Here is a 24,029-nt window from a genome sequence, read left to right on the forward strand (position 1 = left end):
ATCAAATAATTTCTCAACAAGTTTGCTTTATGTGGCAAAGAAAAACTTATCAATAAATAAGAAATTAATTTCCAAGCAAGTAACTTCCTTTTTACCTCCAAATCTTTTAGGACCTACATCTTCCTCTCATTTTTGTTTTGTTTTAACTAAATGAGAAAGTCACTCAGCTGATGCTTTTATAAGTAGAAATAAGGAGAAAACATTAAGATGAAATATCTAGCACAACAGCTTTATTGTGCAGCATGGTGACTGCAGTTAATAACAAAGTATTATATTGAAAATCACTAAGAATAGATTTTAAGTGTTCTCACCACCAAAAATGTGAATGCATCTGTTAATTAGTTAGATTTAGCTGTTCCATAATGTAAACATATTCCAAAACATAATGTCGTACATGACAAATACAATTGTTACTTGTCAATTTAAAAAAGATGAAATATCTAAGAAAATGGGGGACATAATCAGAAGAGAAGGAACCAAAGACTTCCTCCATTAAAACAAATGCTTCCTTCTTGAACTAAAGCAATTGTGACTGACTCTGAGATTCACCTACAATGGCAAACAATAAAATAGCAGTAATTTGTGTTGAATGGAATGGGGATAAAATGCCTCAAGGACAGAACACTAGCAAAATGTGGGGCTAGGAGGCAATGTTTCCCTGAGGAACACTTAGTTTTAGTCTTTGTGAGCACTAATTGCTTAGGACAGTCAGGACCTGGGTGGGTCCTTGAACCAACCCTGTGCTTTGCTTATACAAACAGAGCAGGGGGTTCCCTGAAAGTTAGTGACAAGGGAAGGCATGACAAATGAAATCTCTTCTTCATGTGATCATTATAGCAGCGACCACTTATGGCTCAAGTGGTTCCCCCATTATCTCGACTCCTTGGAACATCTCGGAAGATACAAATAACTCCCTTTATAGGTGAAGAACTTGAAGCTTAATGATGTTAAAAAAAACCATCCAAGGCTTCTCAGCAAGCCAGTGGCAGAGCCAGATTCTGAAACCAAATCTTATTGACTTCTAAACCCATGTGCTAGAATTGGGAAGAATGAGTGTGAATCACATGGGAAAAACAAAGCTCCAAAATAATTTTTAAAAGTGGACATAATGGAAGAAGAGGCTAGTGGCCCGACTGTCAAGCGCAGAGTCAACTTACCCGCATATTTTGTAGTGTTAGATTCATCCATGGACCAAAAGCAATAGTCAAAGGCAAATACCTGAGTGAAAGAACACAATATTAAACTTCAAGATTAGTTAATTTCTTATGTGTAAATCAGAATGCAAAAAAAAAAAAAAAATACATTGATGAAGATGAGATTAAAAAAACCTGATTTAAAAAATCACTATAGGTCTAGTGCTTTTGTTAACCATGAAGTTTCTTTTCGACTAAGTTTACAGTTACTTTCCCATTTTAGAGTAAGTTGGACATGAAAATTACTGTTTATCCAAAATTCAAACAGACATCCTAACAGGAAAAAATTTTTAAATGATACATTTAATGAGAAAAAAACAGTAACTTCTCTCCCAAGTCCACAGTTCTAGCATCCACTAAAAACTTCCAGCTGGATCTGCTACAGCTTCTCAAGGAACAGTAAAATAATGAATTTTCATGTAGACCAGTTCCTTCTCCTAGCTTTGCATACCATTATTTCCAGCAATGTTAAAGCTCAAAACTCCCCACATTCCCATCTTGGATTCCTTTCCCTCTCTTGTTTCACCGTGCAACCTCCAGCCAAGTTGTGTTAATAAATCAATAATTCCCTCTTGCATACATTCATTTTCTGTATTCCTACAGAATATTTACTGTATACCAGGAGTGGTGGATGCTTTCTCCATGACTCCCATCTAATCACTGTTTTCCATGCATATTACCAGCATTTGTGTTCCAGACATGATTATCAAATACATTGAGCAATGTTCCCCAAAGTATGTCCCAAGGAACAGCAGCTGCAGGAAATAATCCATGAAACAAAGACTAAGTCATGTTGGAAATGGTCCACAGTTTACCCTATTTGAGATTATCAATGCAATTCTCAGTATTAAAGGCTCTAAGAAGTAGAAAAGCAACCATTTAATTGTTTAACTTTTTTATTTCCTCAATTAATTTTGGTGAGGAGACTATTTCTTGAGTAACACCCAGTAAAATGCCTTGAAACTAGTGATTCTCAGTATACCACTCAGCAAACTCTGGCTCAGATGATTCAGCAGCCACTTTTCTGGGCTCCTTGCTATTCCCTTTTTTCCCTTGAGTCAAAATAGCAAATTACAAACCTCCCATGGACAGGGATTCTTTAATGCTTAATAATTTTCAGGGGCTCTTAAGCACTGAGCAAAGAGAACCCATGCTCTCTGGCCTGGCATTTGAGACTGGCCACAACAAGGCCCTTCCAGCCCATTTCCCGCAAGTTCCTCATATGCTCCAGTGGAATCTGTCCTTACCTTAGAATTACTAGGTGCAATCTCACTTCTGTCCTTGTTCTCCTCTTCATTTCCATCCTTCAAAATACTCATACTTCACACTCCCAAAGACCCAGGTCAATACAGTTTTCTTCCAGGAAGCATTCCTTGGTTAAATCCAAAGGAATTATCTTTCTCTTTGAAATCTCACAACTCTGTTTAATCCTTTTCTATGGCTCCTATCCCAATTATTCTATTTTTCACTTATCTGTATATGATCTGTGTTTCTGTTTTATCTTCCCTTGTAGACCAAATTCCTTGAAGGCAGGAACCATATCTAATTCATCTCTGAAGCCTGCAACATTCATAGTAGTTGCTTTATAATCATTTATTGAATGACTAATGGCGTTGAGACCTTGCAGAGAAGCAGGTACTTTTAACATCATAGAAGACTAAGTTATGATCTAAACAATTTCAGCATTACATATATTTTGATGCTTTAAAAACTGATTCGATGTACACAACTTAACATTAACAACCCCACATCCAAATTCAATTTTGTTACTTATGCAAACATTCACTCTGGTCTTATAATAACTGAGTTTCAAATAAACGGCTATGAAACAACAGTTTCAGCCAACAGTGTGGAATATTTACTGCATTCTAGGGCTCTTCCAATGACTTGAGAGACCACACAGGCATAATCCATTTAATCTTCCTGCCTCTGGGCAGGACTGAATTTCAACACTTCTCCTGAGAAATGAAGATCTATCTTGTTTTTAAACATTTCCAGAAAAGGAGATTCCAGTACCTCCCTTAACGGCATCTCATAACACTTAATTTTCATTCACAGGACATTTTCCTTTCCTCTTAAGTCAACTCTCCTAACTTTAAATGTCCTCCAGAGACTATTTTCCAATTTTAAGTTTCATTATTGTTCTCCTCTGGAGTCTCAATGAATTTTTTCGTAGTTGGTATATATAACAGAATAATCATTTATTTCCCATATATTAACTTTTCATGCCTACCTCAAACTTACTTTAAAAAATTTGCTATTCTGCATATAAGGTTAGAAAACTACAGATTTAAATTCACAGTAATGCTACTTGAAATAAAATTAAATCCACCCCAAATTTTGAGGGTCTACTTGTCAGTAAAAATCATTCCAAATTCTGTGACAATTTCTATCTGTACAATCAGTTAATCATTTAAAGTTGTTTTTTACTACTAAAAAGGAAGATGAAAAAAAATTGCCCCTAAAATTCAGACAAATATTAAGACCCTGCAGAGGAAAAAAGTGCCCTGACAGTACTGACAGATAAAACTGTTCTCTGCTTGCCAAATACCAGCCTCTCCTTGAACTGAGTTACGTCTTGAATTTCAAAATCTGATTACAGGCATTTTAGAATGGTGATCCTTCAAACCAGTCATGGAGTATAGGTTATTATTTTACCAAACATTTACTAAGAAGAAAGCAGAGGCTCAGAAATCTGAGAGATTTCCCTAAAACTCAGTGCAAGTAAACAGAAAAATTGTTTTTTTTTTTTTTTTTTTTAATCTCAGCTAGAAATGATCCTCCAATCCCCTTTCCGCTTCTACAAAATTCTTTAGCACTTTGCTCTACCGGGGCACTAGTTAACATCTGGTCCTATTTTATGCCTCCATTCTTCTGCGTGGGTCTTACTTCTAACTGTAAATGGAGAGCTCCTTGGTGGCAGGGACAATGTTCCATGCACCTCACAGTGCCTGGTTCAGTACCTCTCATACAGGACAGATGCTGTATGTAAGATTTTTTTTTTGATTAATAAACATAATATCAGGGGAAGGAGCTGGAATGCAGAGCATGGAATAGATGTGAGAACTGTCATGAATAATCAGAAGTTCAAACTACAGGATATATTTTTAGATATTTCACTACATTCAGATGCATGTTTTGGGGGGACTTGTCTCCTTCCTTCCATGATCAAATATCTATTTGGTCACCAGATGAGCACTTGGGTCCCTGCCCTTCAGCACCACCATTCCATGGTTCAAGTGGATAAACAAATACAGCAACATCAAGTGCAATTTGTAGTTTACAGAGAAATTAGCACAATTATTTGTTTGACTGTCATTAGAAAAATTATTTGATACGACTATTACTAAGGCAGTTTTAAAGATGTTTTAGATCATTTATTTGTCTGATCATTTCCCTAGCAATCTTGTTAATATTATAAATAAACCATTCCCAAACTATTATGCTTCTTTTCATGACCAAAATTTAATTATAATTGAATAACACAAGGTTTGTTACAAAAGGAGACACGATTTTCTTACGTCTTTACAGTAGTTTTGACTTTTCAATACAAACTCCACTGACATTTCAAAAAAGATAACACCATTTTCTTGAGAGTTATTCTTTGACCACTGACCACTTTGAACAAAAGAATAATGTTTTTAAAGCCACCACATTATATTAGAGAAATATGTTATTTAAGATTCCTGACTCATTTCATTAGCATTCCTAAATACTTGTTTCATCTCTTCATTATTAAATCACTAGTATCTTAACTGAAGTGGGGGACACAAAGGACTTCTTAATGTACACAACAGAGTAAAAAAAAAAATCAGAATGGAAAGTAAAAATTTTATCTTTCGTCAATACCAACCAACATTATGAGGGCATTTTTTGTAAAGGCATTCATACCTTTTAAACTAGAAAAAGACGGCGAGGGGCCGGTTAGCTCAGCTGGTTAGAGTGTGGTGCTAATAAACTAGAAAAAGAGCCAAAAGTGCAGAAGTTCTCTAGTGGTTTTTAAAATCTGAAACTCATGTCTTCGTTGTTTTCAGCAAAATTTGACTCCACCGTCTCAGAATCCCACTCCTTCCTCTCAGTTTGCCACTTGTAAAACTCATAGCAGCCTTTGATTCCCCGCAGCTTGCTGTCATCTATTCCACCTTCATCAGTCTCTTAGAAATGTTAGCTTTGCATTTTTGTAGACCACTGAACATCTAGTAAAGTTACCAAAGCTGTTTTTAATCAGGCGAATGTGCTGAGTGATAGATATTCTGAGGTAATGGAGCTCCAGGACTTATGAGCAGGATGCCGCATAGTAAACTCCACTCTTATCTAAAAGTCCTACTTCTGAGGACATTTCAGCAAAATTCAATTTACAGCTCAAAAAAAAATAAAAGGAGGAAAGAAATATGTTCTTTGTTCCTTGGAGAACTAGAATTCATCAGTGATCTCAGAAATGTGATCTGTAATCATTTTTCTGATCTATAAAAACCAAATGTGAAGGTACTTTCAACTGCAGTACCTCTATATCCTTTCCTTTTTCCTTTCTAGATTTGTGCTTTCACTAATATGTTCTCTAATTGTAAAATGTTTAATCCAGAAAGCAATCAACAAATAACCACTTGCCACCTCTTTGAGTTTTTTGTGCTGTAGGGAACTCAAATACATATTAGGCATGTTTTCTGTCCTAGGTGCTTACAATCGAGTTAAAAAGACAAAACATAAAACAATTATTCTTGAAAAACAAGCACTTTTTTTTCCCAAAATAACTTTAATAACTTTCACACTCCCCTCCCAGGGAGAAAGAGATTAATCTAATACTTACTATGTCAAGATAATTTAATTTCATGCAAAGAAATATTTCTGAACATATACATTAGATTTTTGCAAAGTGAGCCAAAGCCTACCCTCTTTCAATCTCTCCTTATTAAAATCTTTCAATGTCATCTCAAACATCACTCCCTTATGAAATCTTTATTAAGGATACTACTTCTTATTACTCTGAATTTCATACCTGTCTAATCAGAATGTATATGTGTATGATTGTGTATGTGTGTATGTAAGTATTTACGTATATACATACATCTGCTTACATGATTCCCTTTGTTCTGTTATATTATCAATTCTTAGCAAACAAGGCCTTAGTTTTCCTAATTTTTTCATTATCCATAATCTCACCAAACACAAATATTCTGAGAATTTTCGTTTTAAAGCACCTTCCTGGTGAATTATCTCTTAATTAAACAATCTTGTAAATCTGTGTTTTCACATAGGATGGCTGCTTAAAATAGCACAGACCAGTGAGTGTAAATCCTTCAGCAGCACAATTGGTATAGTAGATGTCACAACAGCACTTTGTCAAAGCCTCCGTTTCACTTTCACTATAGAAGGGGTCTTCAAAAAGTTCATGGAAAGATTAGTATTACCTTTAATCCAACTTTTCCATGAACTTTTTGAAGTATCCTTGTAGAAGTGACAAGACTGGTGTCACTCTATAGACATTATTTATGTGTTTACCAGATTCCTGCTTCTACCCCAAAAAGGCAAAAGCAAACTCTCTTATTCATTTGTCAATGGTCAGCCACCTCCTCAGTTCTGAGAGCCTCCACCAATGACCAAGAAATCCTCTGGGTGTACTGAGCTCAGTGAGAAGTCCAGGGAAAAAAGAGGAGAATGCAGAAATATAACGGAAACCCTCCTTCTGTAATCCCCTCCCTCTCCTCGCCTCACCTCCCTGCCCAGTGAACTACAACTCAGTCTTCAAGACATGCCCAAATGTCACCTCCTTCAGTATTTCCTTGCTTCCCCCCTGTAATCATTCCCTCCTCTGTACTATCTTAGCCAACAGCTCCACCTCTCTAATATACACTCATCTAACGAAGTAATTGCACATTTTACATTAAGTTAGGACTGTGGGAACTTAAGTAAAATATTTACTAATATAATGCTTGTCATATAGTGTAACTCAGTATATGGCAGCAATTGTCATCAATATTAACATTATCTACTAATGGGCTTCTCTCCCTGTTTATAGTACAGCTACCATTTGTAGAGAATTTATTTTGTGCCAGGCACCAAATTTTATATTCTTACCAAGCTGGGAGGTTTCCTGAGCCAAGGCCTATGCTAACTCATTTCTTTATTCCTACAGGTACAGGACACAGTAAATTGGTGCTCAGTATTTGCTGAATTAAATAGACAAAATGAAAAAGGTAAAAAAAAAGGCCATGAGTGGAAGAACTGTTAGTTGTGTCCAAAATATAGTGCAAATCAACTACTTCCTAGCTCCCAAATCCAAAATCAAAAGGGCTTCCCTGGAGGAGAAAATGTCCATTTTATGCGGACTTGCTTTGCTTTGTATGAAGGAATGTCTCTCTCCTCTATACCGTCTTCATCCTCTTTGTACAATTAATCCACTGTCCACATCCACAGACGCAGCTGCCACTAACAGCCCGATCAGCCATTATCTGCTTTGAAAACTGAGCCCAAGATCTCTCTGGGAACCCTCATTTCTCTAGGTCTAGGAATACTGGCTTGCCAATGTCCTGTTTCATAGTTACCTTTTAACTTCATTGATTTGAAAAACTACAAATAATATGAAAGATATGTTTCAAATTTGTTCACATTTCACCATATTGTGTGAATTGAGACATACCAAAAAAAGTACCAGATTTCATTTTACGTCGAAATTTTTTTTAATGCCAAGTTTCAACACTTTTCTCTTTTTCACTTCTTTCTCCTAATATCAGAGAAGTGAAGAATCATTTTTTAAAAACGAAGAATTAAACTTCATTCATCTTAGAGAAGCTGGACTGAGATCAAAAGGAAGGCCCAGCACTGAAAGGCTGTCTGACAGAACTGTCTTCACCGCTGCTGTATGCCAATGCAGCTCAGCCAGCATGAACTCCATCCTGTATTTCAACATGTCCATGGACCATGTACAAAGAAGCACTAGCAGCATCACCCTTATTACTGGTGAATTCTATTGAAAGACCTGCCTTCTCATTTAAAAATCTGTCAAGTAACCACTGTCTTTTTGCAATGTAATTAATTATTTCCTTTATATATGCCTATATACACATGCCAAACAATGTCTTGCATTACACAGTCAACACTGCCTGACTGTGAAGATGTCAAAGCATCTTAAAGGTTCAAAGCAAGCCAACAGCATTTGCTGCACATTTACAAGACATAAGCCATCGTTCCTGATCTCAGGCAATTCACAATCTGTTGCAGAAGCAATTATGCTGTAAAAAATACTACGCTGCACTGCAATTAAAACATCTAAGAATGCATGGAGAAGGTATCTCTTCAAAGAACTAATTCATGCTTGAATTCACTTAATAAATAAATCTGAAAATCATAACTAGTTCCCTCAAATCCCAGACCAATATAATAACAGCACAGAACTTCCATTTAACATTGTACACATATAAACTAGTGGCGCACAAGCAATGAAGCACTACTCGATTCCAACTTTGTCAAATACTCTACTCATTTCATGTTTAATCCACTATCATTCACTTTCAAAATCTGCTTCACTCGTTGCTGAGGGGTGGGGGTCGGGGTGTCACAGATGCACAATCTGTGGTATTTCCAGTTCTTCATGTCCTAATTACTTTTCCTCAAAAAACTCTAGCCACCCAAATACTTTCTCCAACAGCACAGTCAAAAGATATAATGTGGATATTTTCAAACAGAATATTTCTTGTTCAACAAAAACAGCCCAAAAGATAGTTGTAAATGTCTAAGCATGTACTGTATGATCCTGTCTGCTCTCTCTGATAAATGGTTGTTGTTGCTTATTAAAAAGAAAAAAAAAGGCTGGCCAGTTAGCTCAGATGGTTAATGCACAGCCTTATAACACCGAGGTCTTGGGTTCAGATCCCTTTACCGGCCAGCCACCAAAAATTTTTTTAAAAGGAAAAGGGAAAAAAAAACAACCCGGATTCAATTTGAGTCACCCTAACATCACCTACTGTGAGCAATCTCTGGGTCCAGTTCAGATCATGCAGACCAAGACCTCACCTCAAGTGTCTGTCACCCTCTGCTGGACCATGCCTGGTGCTTAGGCTTGAGGGACTCCAAGGCCCCAGGTCACCAGAGTCTAAAGCACCCGAGGCAGCCCAGGAATTGCAAACATTCAAGCCCAATCAGATCACACTGGAAGGGGCTGAGGCAGAGTTGACTTTGTTGGGGCTGATCCAAGCTAGGTGGGATTCAAGAGACTACCCCCTGGTCTAGGAAGTTTTCACTTCACTGTTTTGGATAGGGAGCTGGATCAATGCCAAGGGACAAGGGAGATGGATATCTTTTTCTCTTGGGGCCTAGAATCCATGCCACCTAGTACCCAACTGGCTACATCTATAGGTCTCTAAAGGCACAGTTACAGCGGGCTCTGAACAAAGCCGGCAAGACAGAAAGGGAAGAGAGGTAGACCCTGCAGAAATTTCAAGATAGAAATATACAATGCTGTTTCTAAAATTTTTTTTATTAAAAAAAAAATCTTGGGAAATTTTTGCACGTGGGATTTAGAATGACAAAGTGTGGTGGACTGCATTATTGTTCCAAATGACTCTCTGCCCTCCCTGTAAGTGGATTACACACCTCTGCCTACTGCAATGTGACTTGCAGTGCCTCTAGCAGGAGGAACATAATTCCTGACCCTACTGATATCAGGCTAGGCCATGTGACCTGCTTTGACCAATAAATGTGAATAAAGTGATGTATGCCACCAGTTCAGGGCAACAGTTTTTGTTTTTTGTTTTTTTTTTTTCTGACCAGTAAGGGGATCACAATCCTTGGCACGGTGTTGTCTGCACCATGGTCAGCCAGTGAGCATACCTGCCATCCCTATATAGGATCCAAACCCGCGGCCTCGGTGCTATCACCACCGCACTCTCCCGAGTGAGCCATGGGGCCGGCCCAGGGCAACAGTTTTAACAGACCACTGCATAGTTCTCTTTTTCCCCCTCTGCCACAGTATAAGCAAGTCCCAGTTAGGCCCTATTCCTTCAGACTGGAACCAGATTGAGTCAAATGGTGCAGAGTCACAACCAACCTCCGCTGACAGGTAACAACAGAGAAATAAACCTTTGTTGTCTCAAACCACTGCACATTTAAGGTTGTTAATGCTGCATCACCTAGCATCAGCAGACTAACACACAAAGTGTTTATTATAAGATAAACCTCAATGGTTATTCACCCTATGTTCCACAATTATCCTGCATGCTGCAGCCAGATGCATTTCCTGCATGAACAGTTCTGATCACGTAACTTTTTGACACAAAAATCCTAAATGATCTTCATAGCCTACCAGATTGAGGTCAGACTCCCATCCCCCCTCTATAAATTTTCTACTTTCCCAGTTTTTAAATAAACAACTTCCTTTAACGTACTAAACAGTCTAATGAGTGTGTAACTCATTATTTTCTAACATCAATTACCTTCTTGTTTGTGTTCCTTCCATACATCTTGAGGTCTATCCTAAATTGCTGCCTTCTGAAACCCTACCCACACTTCAAGGCCCTCCTGAAGCTCCATGTTTGGCTCTGAAGCCTTTCTTCCCCTGAAGTCACAAAGTACTGAAGTAGCGAATGATGATGTTTATCACAATCTATCTTCCATTACTTTAGTTACAATGTATGTTTAATCTTCCTCACCACATTATGAGCTCTAGAAAGCACTAGTTCAATCATCTCTTGAGCCCCATGAAATCCTCGCATGATACTTTAAACAAAAAGTTTTCATTTAATGTTTGCCTAAATAATGAATTTTCAATGAATAAGTAAAAACAATTCCTAGAAAAAATGCACAGCAGAAAGGTTATGCAGCCATTGAGTTCATGCAGCTGCAACACTCCTGAACACAGATATAAAGGCAGAAGTGTAAAGGATGATGGCGAGGCTGCTGCATTTAACTGGGTAAGGAGACAAGAAAAAGCCTTATAAAGGATGCTGAAAAGATGTTCCATACTCAGCCATGTGTTTGGTCTGAAACAGAGCTGTCCAAAAAGAATACAATGTGAGCCACATATGTAATTTTAAATGTTTTTGTAGACATAAAAAAGTAAAAAGAGAAAATAATTTTGATATTTTATTTAACCCAATATATCTAAAATATTTATCTTACATGATTTTTTTCTTGTACTAAGTCCTCAAAATCTGACATGTGATTTACACTTATTACACATCTCAAGTCACGCCAACCACACATCGCATGCTCAAAAGCCACACGTGGCTAAACGGCTACTGCACTAGACAGTGTAGGTCTACATCTCAGCTCATTTGAGGTCCAACTTAGTTTCTAGAAATGCACAGCAGCAAAACGGTAGAGACAACAGAAAACAATGGCAGTCACAGATTATAAAACCAGACTGAATAAAACCATACTTCAGGTGGCATAAGCTGCATATAATAAGGTTTTCCCCTCCTTTTTTCTGAGCAATTCTTGTAAAGCCAGGTTTTTGGTATACAGTCATGTGCTACATAATGCCATTTCACATATACAACCTGAAAAATTCCTATCGCCTAGTGACATCTTAGCTATTGTAATATCACACTGCAATTACTTTTTTTTAAAATAAATTTGTGTAGCCTAAGTACACAGTGTTTATCAAGTCTACAACAGTGCACGATCATATCCTAGGCCTTCACATTCACTCACCACTCACTCACTGACTCACCCAGAGCAACTAACTTCCAGTCCTGCAAGCTCCACTCACGGTAAGTGCCCTATACAGGGGCACCATTTTTTATTTTGTATGCTGTGTTTTCTTGTACCTTTTCTATGTTTAGATACACAAATACTTACCACTGTGTTACAACTGTCTACAGCATTCAGTATAGTAACATGCTGCACAGGTTGGTAGCCTAGGAGCCACGGGCTATACCATATAGCCTAGGTGGGTAGTAGGCTATACCATCTTGGTTTGTGTAAGTACATTCAATGAGGTTCACACAATGACAAAATCATCTAAGCACACATTTCCCAGAATATATTCCCATCATTAAGCAAAGCATGACTATATATTGGTGTACTTCTTTAAAGAATTTGACCTTTAATAATTTTATTTTGCTGTAATGTAGTCAATTTCTTAAGCTTACAATTTTGCCAAAAAAGTTACATAAATAGAAACAGAATCAAATACTCTGAATTTCAATAGTTCCTATCCTCATTTGTAAATAAAATTTTAAAAGAGAGAAGTGATTTTAACTCACAAGATCAAATTATTCAAACAAATCATATATTAAATTATAAGATATTAAACATAATAGTCATGAGTTAAAAATGAGCAAATTGAATAAAACAGAATATGATTCTAAACAAAGTGACTTTACAGATATTTATATTTCCCCCCAAACTCTTCCTTCTTACTCTTTCTTCCTATCTTGCCCCATAAAACCTAACAAAATAGAATAACTCCTTTATAAACACATCCAGTATATGAGACTGTACCTGACTGGCAATCAGAAGGCAAGCTCACCCATTGGATGTTCTTGGCCAATTCATATCTTAGTAAGCACTAACCCCCTACAGACACTGAGGGGACACTCAGGGACAACTGTATTTGGTCTTTGCCCTGGTGCCTAAGACGCTTGGAATCTCTGGAGTGATAAGGGTGTCTTTTGTATGCTAATGAGATGGTTAGGGCCACTGGAAAGACCAAAGCAGGATTAGAGGGTTGAAACTTTCAACCCCACTCCCAGAGTCTAGAAGAGAGAAGCTAGAGATTGAGTTCAATCACCAGTGGTCAATGATATAATCAACTATGCCTACCTAATGGAACCTCCATAAGCACCCCTAAACTACAGGGTCTGGAGAGCTTCTAGGTTGGCAAACACATTGATGCACTGGGAGGGCATTACACCTAGAAAGGGCACAGAGGCTCTGCACTGCCCCCTTACATACCTCGTCCTATGCATCTCTTCCATTTGACTCATAGTTTATAATAAACTGGTAATTGTAAGTAAAGCACTTTCCTGAGTTTTGGGAGTCATTCTAGCAAATTATTGAACCTGACTAGTGGGTCACAGGAACTCCCAACTTATAGTCAGTCTGTCAGAAGTACAGGTGGTTACCTGGGACTTGCAACTGATGTCTAAAGTAGAGGCAGTCCTATAGGATTGTTGTGGTTTGAATGTCCCCTCAAGCTCATGTTGGAATTTAACCCCCAATATGGTGGTGGAAAGCGAGGCTTCTAAGAGGTGACTGGATCATGAGGACTCTTCCCTCATGAATGGATTGATCCATTCATGGAGTAACGGGTTGATGACTTAATGAGTGTGGTTCTGATGGTATTATAAGGACAGCGATTGAGAAGGTTAGCTCTCTTGCTCAGCCCATTCTCTCCACATGCATTGCTGAAGAGAGTCCTGCCAAGAAGAAGGCTCTCACCAGATGTGTTCTCTGGACTTTGAACTTCCCAGCTTCTGAAACTTTAAGAAATAAATTTCATTTCTTTATAATTACGCATTTCAGGTATCCTGTTATAAGCAACAGATATAGACTTTAGACAGGGACTAAGTCCTTAACTTGTAGGGAAGGTGCTAACTACATGTACTTAGTGCCAAAGTTGAATTAAATCATGAAACACCCAATTGGTTTGGAGAACTGCAGAATTTATTGGCGTTGGGAAAAACATCACACGTTTGGTGTCAGAAGTGCGGTAAGACTTCTCTTCATGTACCTTTAGTCCCACTGTATGCCTTGTCATTCTCTGACTACAGCTGACACTCTATCTCCATCTCTTGGCACATCTGTCTGCAATGAAATGACCAAATATTTGTGGAGTTTTAGAAGCTCCTGCACATTTTACTAAACATATCATTAAGTATTTAATGTTTTTGATGTTAATGTAAATTCCTGTTTTTGTTTTTTTTACTTTTATTTTCTAATTGTTCATTGTTAGTCATCCCTCAGTATACTCAAGGCATTGCTTCCAGGACCCCCCAACCCCATCCCACTGTGCATAGCAAAATCCATGGACACTCAAAGTCCTGTAGTTATTGTTTTAATGTACAATTCTTGAATGACATATGATGTTGAGCATTTTTTCATGTGTTTAATGCCATGCTGTATATCTTTTCTGGTGAGTGTCTATTCAGATCTTTTGCCCTTAATTGAGTTGTTTGTTTTCTTATTGCTGAGTTTTAACAGTTCTTTGTATATTTTGGATAAAAATCCTTTATCAGGTGTATTTTGCAAACCTTTCTCCCAGTCTATAGCTTGTCTTTTGTGGAGGAGAAGTTTTTACTTTTAATGAAGTTCCACTTACTTTTTTCTTTTATGTATCATCATGCTTTTGGTACCAAATCTATAAAAGTTATCAAGTTATCACCAAACCCAAAGTCACCTAGATTCTCTCCTATGTTATCTTATAGAAGTGTTATAGTTTTGCATTTTATATTTAAGCCTATAATCCATTTTGAGTTAATTTTTATAAAGTGTAGAAAGTCTGTGTTTTTTATTTTATTTTTTATTTTTATTTTTATAAAGAAAAACAACATTTATTGCTTCCAGTTTCTGAGGCTGGGAAATTCAAAGTCCAACTGGTGGTGGCGACAGCGACCCAGGAGGCTCACATTGCAAGATGATGGAAGCAGAGAGAGAAGACAGAGAAAGACAGACTCTTCTCTTCTTTTAAAGCCCTCAGAACCACGCCCCCAGCCACCATTATTAATCCATTCATTACTACATGGTCCTACAATCTAATCACTTCTTCAAGGCTCCACCTTTCTATTACCACAATGGGATTTCCCACCCTCTTAGTAGTCACAGTGGGGGCCAACTTTCTAATACATAAAACTTGGGCAACACAATTCAAGCTTCAGGGAGTTGGGGGGGAATATAATTCAATCCATTACATTCCTCCCGAGCCCCCAAAACTAATGTCCTTTTCACGTGCAAATACATTCATTTCATTCCCAAAGTCTTAACTTGTTTCAACTCAAGAGTCCAAAGTTCAAAGTTCCATCTGTGAAATCAAAACAAGTTATCTACTTCCAAGATACAATGGTTGGACAAACATAGGGTACATATTCCCATTCCAAAAGGGAGAAATAGGCCAAAAGAAAGGGGTAACAGGTCCCAAACAAGTCCAAAACCCAGCAGGGTAGGCATTAAATCTCAGAGCTGGTGAATCATGTACTTTGACTCGATGTTCAACGTCTTCTGCACACTTGTGTGGGGGTTGGGTCCCCACGTCCTTTGTCAGCTCTGCTCCTATGGCTTTCCTGGTCTCAGGTGATGCTTCAGCTCTCCCAGGTGTTCCATTCTGGTAGCTCCACAGGTCTGGGGTCTCCATGGCGGTCCCGCTCTCACAGTTCCACTAGACATGGCACTGATGGGGTTTCTCTGCTGCAACTATGACTCCACGTTTCCACTCAGCATTGCTCTAGCGAAGGTTGTCTGCGGTGACTCCACCCCTGCAATGGATTTCTTTCTGGGCCCCCAGACTTTTCCATACATCTTTTGAAATGGGGGTAGAGGCTCCCAAGCCTCCACAGCTCCAGCATTCTGCAAGCCTGCAGACCTAACACCACCTGGATGCAGCCAAGGCTTCCTGCTTGTATTTTCCAAAGCTGGATGTCCAGTCACACCTGGGGCCAATTTATCCACAGCTGGAGCAGCCAAAGCAGCTGGGGTGCTGGTGCTGGAAGCAGCTTCCCAAGGTGGTCCTGGGCAGTGAGACCGTGGAGGGTGCCTCAAGCCTGTTCCCCAAGACCGTTCTGTCTCCCTAGGTCTTTGGGCCAGAAATGGAAGCGTTGACCCCAGAGGCTTCTGCAGTGCCTTTAGGGCCTTTTTCTCCTTCTCTTGATAATCCCCTTTCTTTGTACTAATCTTCTTAGCTAATGGTCTCTGGGCTGCATGCTCTCTGCTTCTCTACCACATGGCCAGGCTGCAAATTTTCTAAATCTTTACGCTCTGTTTCCCTTTTAAATTCTGGCTTTATGTCATGTGTTTGCTGCCACAACTAAGAGTAGTCTTTTGTTTTTGTTTTTGTTTTTGTTTTTGCATGTGAATATGCATTCTGGTATCACTTTGATCCAATTTTGGTGCTTGAGATTTCTTGGATCACACAAATGACTTGGATCCACACAGCAATCCATGTGAGGGCTGGTTTACTTCTGTTTCACCTTCATACCCCACCCAAGGCTGGATGTCAATACACTTTGCCAACCCAAAGTATAATGGCCAAGGACTCCACCTCTGGCAGTTCTGGAACTCCAGCACTTTTGTCCTCGTAGGCCCCACAAAGCTGTCAGCAACACTGGTCTGCCTTTAAGCTGCTTCTTCCTGAATGGCATACCCTCAAACACTAGCTTCATCTCTCTGAATTGTCACCTCCTTTTGGATGTCTCCAGTGCCTCCAAGCATAGTTTTTGATTTTTGTCCAGTCCTTGTTGTCCTCAGTGGGAGGGGTGATGCTAATTATCTAATATGTCATTTCTAACTGCAGAACTCAAAACAGAAACTTCCATCCTATGAATTTCACGAATATTTTGTCTCTTGGCACTTTAACACAATTTTTTAAAATTTATTATTATTATTAGCATATTCATTACCACAAATCATGATTTTTTTCTTTATGCCCTTTACCCGACCTGTTCCTCCCCAAATCCCTTCCCTCCCTCCTGCCATCTCCAGTAACCTTAGGTTTGTTCTCTCCTTCTGAAAGTTCAATGAATTGTTGAAACACATTGTTTTATATTATATTGTGCATAAACTCCCTGCACCATCCCCATTAGAACGCTAGGACTGAGAGTCTGATTCATGCAGCAGTTGTGCCCCGCCCGTAATAATGATTTCTTACATCAAATCAACCAGTCTTCTCTGACGTTTTTGCTGATTATGTATGCCAAAATCTCATTGTTTCAAATAAATAAAATTGCATTCTAATGTAATCATCATTAAAAGCACCCGTCCCTTTCCCATTTGCTTTCAACATATACAGCTCCTGCAAGAAAAGGCCTGTATCTACTTTAGTGTCTTTTTTTATTTGACTCTAATGTGTCATTTATTTGATTTCAAGATGATCTTATGCTTTCCAGATGTGCCTTATAGCACGCATATATGTGTGTGTGTGTGTATAGGTTTTTTCTTCACATTGTTATTTCACATTAATTTTATTTCGTGAAAATTTCGTGACACTTTCTGGGAACTATCAATAGGATACCTAGCAAAACCAACGCTCGTAACTATTAGGCTGTACATACTGGATAGAAAGTAACCAGAACATTTCTATGGACAAAATGACAGGGATTTTTTTAAAAAGTTTTTGTGCCTCTTTTTAATTTCAGTGTTTTTCCTTCAAGTAGCCACGCATGGAAATGCTCCGTATTTTACTGTCCTTTTCTATGGGGAAATAACTTAAAATATCACAAGACTGACAATCTGTTCTGAAACTTTTGGGAACCAACAGCAAGGCAAGGAAGAGCTAGATAAAAGGTACGCATACTTTCCAGAAGCAGAGACATTTTTTAGTTGTAAATTTTAGGGATTATATCCACACCAACAATTGCTCAGGAAGAATCTCCTGATTCCCCAGATTGAGCCAGGAAGCCATTGCTTAGTCTTCTATAACATTATACACTTCCTCTTTCTCAGTAGATCTCATATTATTTGCTCAATGCATGCCATCTTTGCTGGAGTTAAAACTCTTACTGCCAAGGACAATATGATGCCTTCAATAAATATAAAGCATGAAACAGCACTTTAGTGAGTTCTCATAACCCAAGAGCCAAGTTAAATTTTTCTTCATAACTCCAGGGGAACATAAGCCTTATCTCTTTCCGGATTCTATACCTTTATCCAACATGTCCTAGATTCCAACCACACAGTAAGTGTAGGGATGGCCTGTCCTAATCCCACCTCAGAAGCCACAGCTATAATCTGTATCACTGGCCAGGGGCTGGTCATTCAGATCCCTTATTTTTCATTTCCCCCACCTCTTCCCCTTTCCAGCTATTCTCTAACTTTTGGGCTTCTCACTGGTAAACATGCCATCAAAGGTTGGCCAGGGCAGTGGGGGACAACTCTAGTGAAAATTGTCTTTGGATAGGAACTTTGATGGAGCATATAAAGTTGGTGGAAGGCTGGATCCCTATCTAAAAGTATGTTGAATTTTTCCAATGATATCAACTATTCTTAGTAGAGCACAGAAAAAGATAGTTTGTCTAATCAATAATCACAGTTACCATGCTATCATTCTATGATGTTATCATTTTTGTCCTTCCACTTTCTGGGGTGTTGATACTGTGCAGTTCCCAGCTCCTCCACTTACTCAATTTGTGAATTAGGACATGCTATCTCATCTCTCTGAGCCTCATTTCATCATCAACAATATAGAAACAGTAACCTGACAGCTTTGCTCTGAGGATCAGAGTATTCATTTTGAGAATGAAACAATGGGTGAAAGTACTTTGTAAATGTAGAGTGACATTCTAATTGTATAATGTTACCAATATTGTTTGTTCACAGTTTGAGTTTTAAATTAGAATTCTGTTTTTTCTTCTTAAGGAGACAGGTAATCTACATGGGTTATTATGATCAGTGAAATCCTGGATTTTTGCACACTAAGCAGTATACATGCCAAATTCCATATCAATGCCTACCTTCGGAGGTTTCCTTAATGATGGCAAGAAAAAATTTCAGCAGCAGAGATACAGAGGGTTGTCAACACAGCAGCCACATCAGAGGGAAACAATGAAAGAGAAAAAACATAAGGTAAATTCAACACCTCGATAACATGATCTGAAAGATATTCTACTTCACAAAGATCAGAAACCAAATTCAAACACATATTGCTTAAAACGATAAGCTCTTACATTTGCTCAAAAATATAGTATGGGCATAACCAATTTCTTTCTTGGTTTAACAGAATGGATCAAGACAGTCATTTGAAGATGTTTTTAATGATTCTAAGAAATGCCATGGAAGAGCATCATGATAAAGAAAGATGGCATAATCATTATTAATTGTATGTGGTGAAACAATTACTTGTTAATCAATTTTATATTTATGATCATGGTATCTCCCCTGCCACGTAAGTATTCAATTTTATATTTAAATGTTTCTTAAATTGATGTTAAAACATATTCGTATTTTCCTTTGATAAATACATATATTCTAATATACATGGGAGTTTTTCTAATTTAAAAACCATGGTTCTAGATAACAATTTTCGCATATTAACCTTGAATAGAAATCCAAAAGCAAGTTACATCCTTCCCCCACCATCAACCACACATGTGCTCTTTTTAATGTTCATTTTTGCAAGTTAATAACTCAGAAATGACTGAAATTGCACCTGGAGAAGCCTCTGAAAAGGAAACAGTTTTCAAGGTAAAAAATATCAGGTTGACATGTAAATATTTTCCTTACGTATAAAATTAAGAAGCTGAATATGGTCTCTAAGGTATGTGATCCTATGACAGTTCTTGAGCTTACTGATGTTGTTATTTCTTGACCAACCTGTGATATCATCAACTCATAAACTGTAAAATTATTGTGAAAGAGAAATGAGAGCATGCTCTCCATGGCTTTAATCCATCTTCACAGGGAATAGAATCATGGGGATAAGAAAACAGATTTCCCAGGGCAGAGGGCATGGGAATCAAAAGGTACAGGCAAAAATAGCTTGATGCCTTTTCTCCATCACTGGGTTCAACACTCTTCACAGAGTTCTCCGGGCCCCAAACAAAACCTAGAGCTCAGCAGCAGCAAACGAATGTCCATGGACTCCCTAGTCACATGACAATTCTACACTTTTGAATGCAGGGAAAGAAAATCATGACATTCCTACAGTGATGAAGCTGAAACAACATTTTGTTGAAATTCTATGAATGAGCTGAAAGGAAATGAGCCCTTATGCCTTGTGTCATTGCCTCAGATGGGCACAATGGTAATGTGATTTTTATCTTCAGGTTTTAGTGGGGAACTCTATCTAGAATAACTGGTATCTCTGGCTGCTACCAAGAAAGTCTCAACATATTGGTGTGTCTACCCTTTAAAACCAGATAAACATCTATAGATGTTATAAAAATGCAAGAGTGTTTCTAATTCTAAGAAAGTCATGGACTTCCATTCTGTACATAAAGTTTAAGATTTCTGCCAAGAAAATTTCCTTAAGTGGAACACTACTCTGGAAGGCATCTGTTCTCAGCAGGCAGAACAACAACGAAAACTTTATGCACCGCACTTTTGACCAAGCCTTCTATTATCTTGCTTGCTTTATTTATTAAAATCCATTTAAATTGCTGCTTTATTTAACAAAGGAAAGAAAAGTGACTTAGATTATAATAGGGCAATCATATGAAAGAGCATGGACCAGTTAATAAAATACATGTTTCATTTAAGCTATGATGAGCCAAGTAATTCAACAGGGGTGGGACAGGCTAAGAGGAATTCTAGGGAGCTCTCCAGAGTTCTTGTGTGCATCCCTTTACACCACAGCTGTAAAACAATCATCACCAGTGGCAAAAACAAACAAAATAATAACAACAATAACAGAAAACTAGTGCTGGTTTGTAGCCAGTAGTACATTTACCTCCTTAGGTGTCCAATAATAAAAACAACCTTTCTTCACTGACATTCCAATTATGTTTTCTTCATTCTTCTTAGAAAACCAATCCCGTTTCATCACTTTAAGTACTTTAAAAGTAAATCTCTTAAATTTAGAAAGACAGCCCATTATATGGGAATACCAATGTAATTATGCTACCTTCTTTTATGTTTCTGACCAGGGCTACTTATTAAAAATGAATGGAGACTGGGCAGCAGGGGAAAACAGAAAGCCACAAAGCTCATCCATCTGCTGCTATCCAAATGTACTGATCATGTGGTTTAGAACAAGGATCCTTGTTACAGAAGGAAAAATAAGTCATTTGGGGCATCACAACTGTACTTATTCATTGGTGAACATTTCCTGAAGTGTGAAGTAGGGGATAGGCAGCTAACGCTGAAACAGAATTCTTTGGGAACATATTAAAACATATTTTGGGAAACACTTATCACTGATTTTGATAAACAACAACAAAAAAAGTTTTTTCAAGGACGCACTGGGATTTCCATTATTTCAACAAATGTAACAGCTCAATAATCTCAGGTACTGACATAGATAGCAGGACTAAAATCCAAGATGAATCAAAAAAGTTGCTATTAAAAATATACATAACGATCAAAGGAAACGACCTTTAAAGTAACTTTTGAAATTTATAACTGTGTAATTACTGTAAGAGGTACAAACGAAATGGCACAAGAGTTCACAGAAGAGAGAGATCAAATCTGAATGAAGGCATGGGAACATGGTGGTTTGAGAGAAGAAAGGATTTGGAATGGGTCTTCAAGGACAGGGAAGACTGACAGGTAGAGATGGTGACCACTTCTAATAGAGGTGATAGTGGCAGCAAAAGTGCTTAAATGAAAATATTCACGGTGTCTTGGCAAGTGTTCAGTTTGATGAGACTACAGAGTATATACAGGGGGACACTACAAAATAGGACTATAAAGATAAGTTGGACCTATATTAAGGCAGGTCTTGAAATAAGGAGTCTATACTTAATTTAGTAGGTATTACAGACCTGGAAAGTTTAACAAGGAAGGGACTAAACTAAAGACAGTATAATAGTCTATCAGAAAAACAACAAAAATCCTAAATGACTGAAGTTCTTTTCCCATACCTCACATTGTATGAGTCAAGGAGTCTTTTGACCACTGTTTACAGCCTATAAATTATAATTAGCTACTTAAAAGTTTGGTGGCCAAAGATCCTAACGTACACCCTAACACCAACTACTGTTTCAAGAGAGATGCATGATCAAAGAGGCATCTTCTGAAACAGGAATTTCTTTCGTGTATTAACCATTTTGTTGATTAATTGTTGGAAATTGCTACAACCTGTATTGAAAGATACATTGAAAGCTAAATGATATTTGCCCCGTCGATATTAGTCTAAGACATGTACTTTATGAAGCTCAACTTGGAGAACTAAACACCAGGTCACCTACATCTTTGAAATACTCTGTAAATCAGCAAGTATTTATTGAGTACTGACTCCCACAAACCTTATTAAGTACGTTGAGGGAATATTTAGAGGAATTAGGCATGGCCTCTGACCTCAAGAAGCTAAAAACCATGTGAGAGAGACAGATAACGTACATGAATAACTAATATTAAACAGACTGTGGTAAGTGTCATAACAGAGATAGGAACAAACAGCTATGTTCAATCAACAAATATTTAACACCCACTGTTAGCTACTTTGTTGCAATACAGAAATAAATTAGACTTGCTGTCTTTCAGACAACAATAAACTGGATTTTTACGCACATATTGCAATACCATACGATGTGCACAGCAGCAGCCCAAAAGAGAGTGAGATCAACTGGGAAAAAGGAGAAGTTTCTCAGAGGAGAAAAGCCCTGAGTAGAACCTGGAAGGACTAAATAGGAATTTATCAAGCAGACAAGGAAAGGAAATGGCATCCTAACAGGGAGAATCATCTGTGCAAAAAGCATCCGAGAACACAGTCCACTTGAAGCCCACAAACTTGTGGGATTGTTCTGTCGCAGAGCTCGGCAGTTTGGCTACAGCAGAAAAGGCGGGACATGGGATAATACAGGGTTGAGGTTTTGTGGGGACAGGTGGGTACCATCTTCAATCAGGGCTTAACTGTAGTTTAGAGACAAGTTTATATACTTGAATATCAATAATCTAACATATACCTATATTTAAAATATATTGCAAGTGCTTCTATGAATTATAAAAAGTAAGAAGGAGTTATATATGCATTCTGAAGAGTCTTTGAAACCTATCACAAGAAGAATGCAAATGCCAAAAACGTCAAGTTCCATGACAAACACCAGTTTGAAAACTTTAAAAAAGAGCTAGCCAGCAGATTATAAAACTTATGATAGGCTAGAGCCAAATCTTCTGAACATGTGAAGATACTTATTCAAGAGACGTGCCATCAATCAGAGCAGTCTATTAATAACAATACAACTATTGTTAACAAACAATACAACTATTGTTAACTATTAATAACAAAACTACTATTATTGTTTTGGAGGAGTACTGGATTATCTAGAATCTGCTGGATTTACGATATAAGCTTAATGTTGTTTAAAAATTGTTTTTCTCCTTACCCCCTATTTCCTATAACACTTTATTCTAGCCACCTATGGTTTTTGCTAATTGTGGTGCTTTTCAAGAGCACAATCCCTGCAGTTCATGAGGGGCTGCTTTGGTTCAATGAGAAGACCCGATAGGGTAAGGGTCAAGTAGAGAAGTAAATAAAGTCAGGAGAAGGATGACAGACTGGGAGAAAACTGCAGAGGTGAGAAACTCATGTTCTGGATAAAGTTAGAGAAAAGAAGCTAAGGTGGTGGGTTAGATATGATGTTCTATTTGATGAGAGAGACATAACATTTCACAGAATAGAATGTTTCAGAGTGGTATGTATGTGAAATGGAATGGATGATTGTTACTTTAATTAATAGCCAATACTCACTGAGTTCTAACTATTTGACAGATATGTTTCTGTCTGTTCTGATTTAACTCACTCAACACATCTGATAACCCTAATAAGACTATTATCATTATTCCGATGAAAAATACTGAGGTACAAAGTACAGAGACAGAATGACTTTTGCAAGGCCACAGTTAATTGGGAGTATGGCCATGATTCAAACCCAGGTCGTCTCTGGCTGTAGCCCCCTACTCTTAACTGCTAATATATGTTGCCTCTCTTGCATCGAAGAATTTAGTGAAAGCTTTCTGAGTCTAGTCTGGACTACTGGTACGCAGTCCATGTGGATGTTCAATAATGTGGATCATCCATGCTCACAAGGGTCA

The 24,029-nt window shown here is 37.9% G+C and overlaps 1 protein-coding gene across 11 annotated transcripts in view; it reads right to left on the bottom strand.

Moving 5' to 3' along the window:
• KIF13A (kinesin family member 13A) overlaps nt 1–24,029 on the bottom strand; it is a 193,748-nt gene that overhangs the window by 93,382 nt on the left and 76,337 nt on the right. For 9 of the 11 annotated variants that reach the window (XM_063098418.1, XM_063098417.1, XM_063098416.1 and 6 more), the window contains exons 3-4: nt 18,791–18,803; nt 1,158–1,218 (exon numbers count right to left, since the gene is read on the bottom strand). In XM_063098418.1, the coding sequence (XP_062954488.1) occupies nt 1,158–1,218; nt 18,791–18,803 (74 nt within the window). Of the gene's footprint in view, nt 1–1,157; nt 1,219–1,873; nt 1,949–2,440; nt 2,545–18,790; nt 18,804–24,029 lie in introns of those variants that run through there. The other 2 variants (XM_063098408.1, XM_063098411.1) reach the window with 2 other exon arrangements.

Source organism: Cynocephalus volans, chromosome 5 (genome assembly GCF_027409185.1).
Source record: "Cynocephalus volans isolate mCynVol1 chromosome 5, mCynVol1.pri, whole genome shotgun sequence".
NCBI lineage: Eukaryota > Metazoa > Chordata > Mammalia > Dermoptera > Cynocephalidae > Cynocephalus > Cynocephalus volans.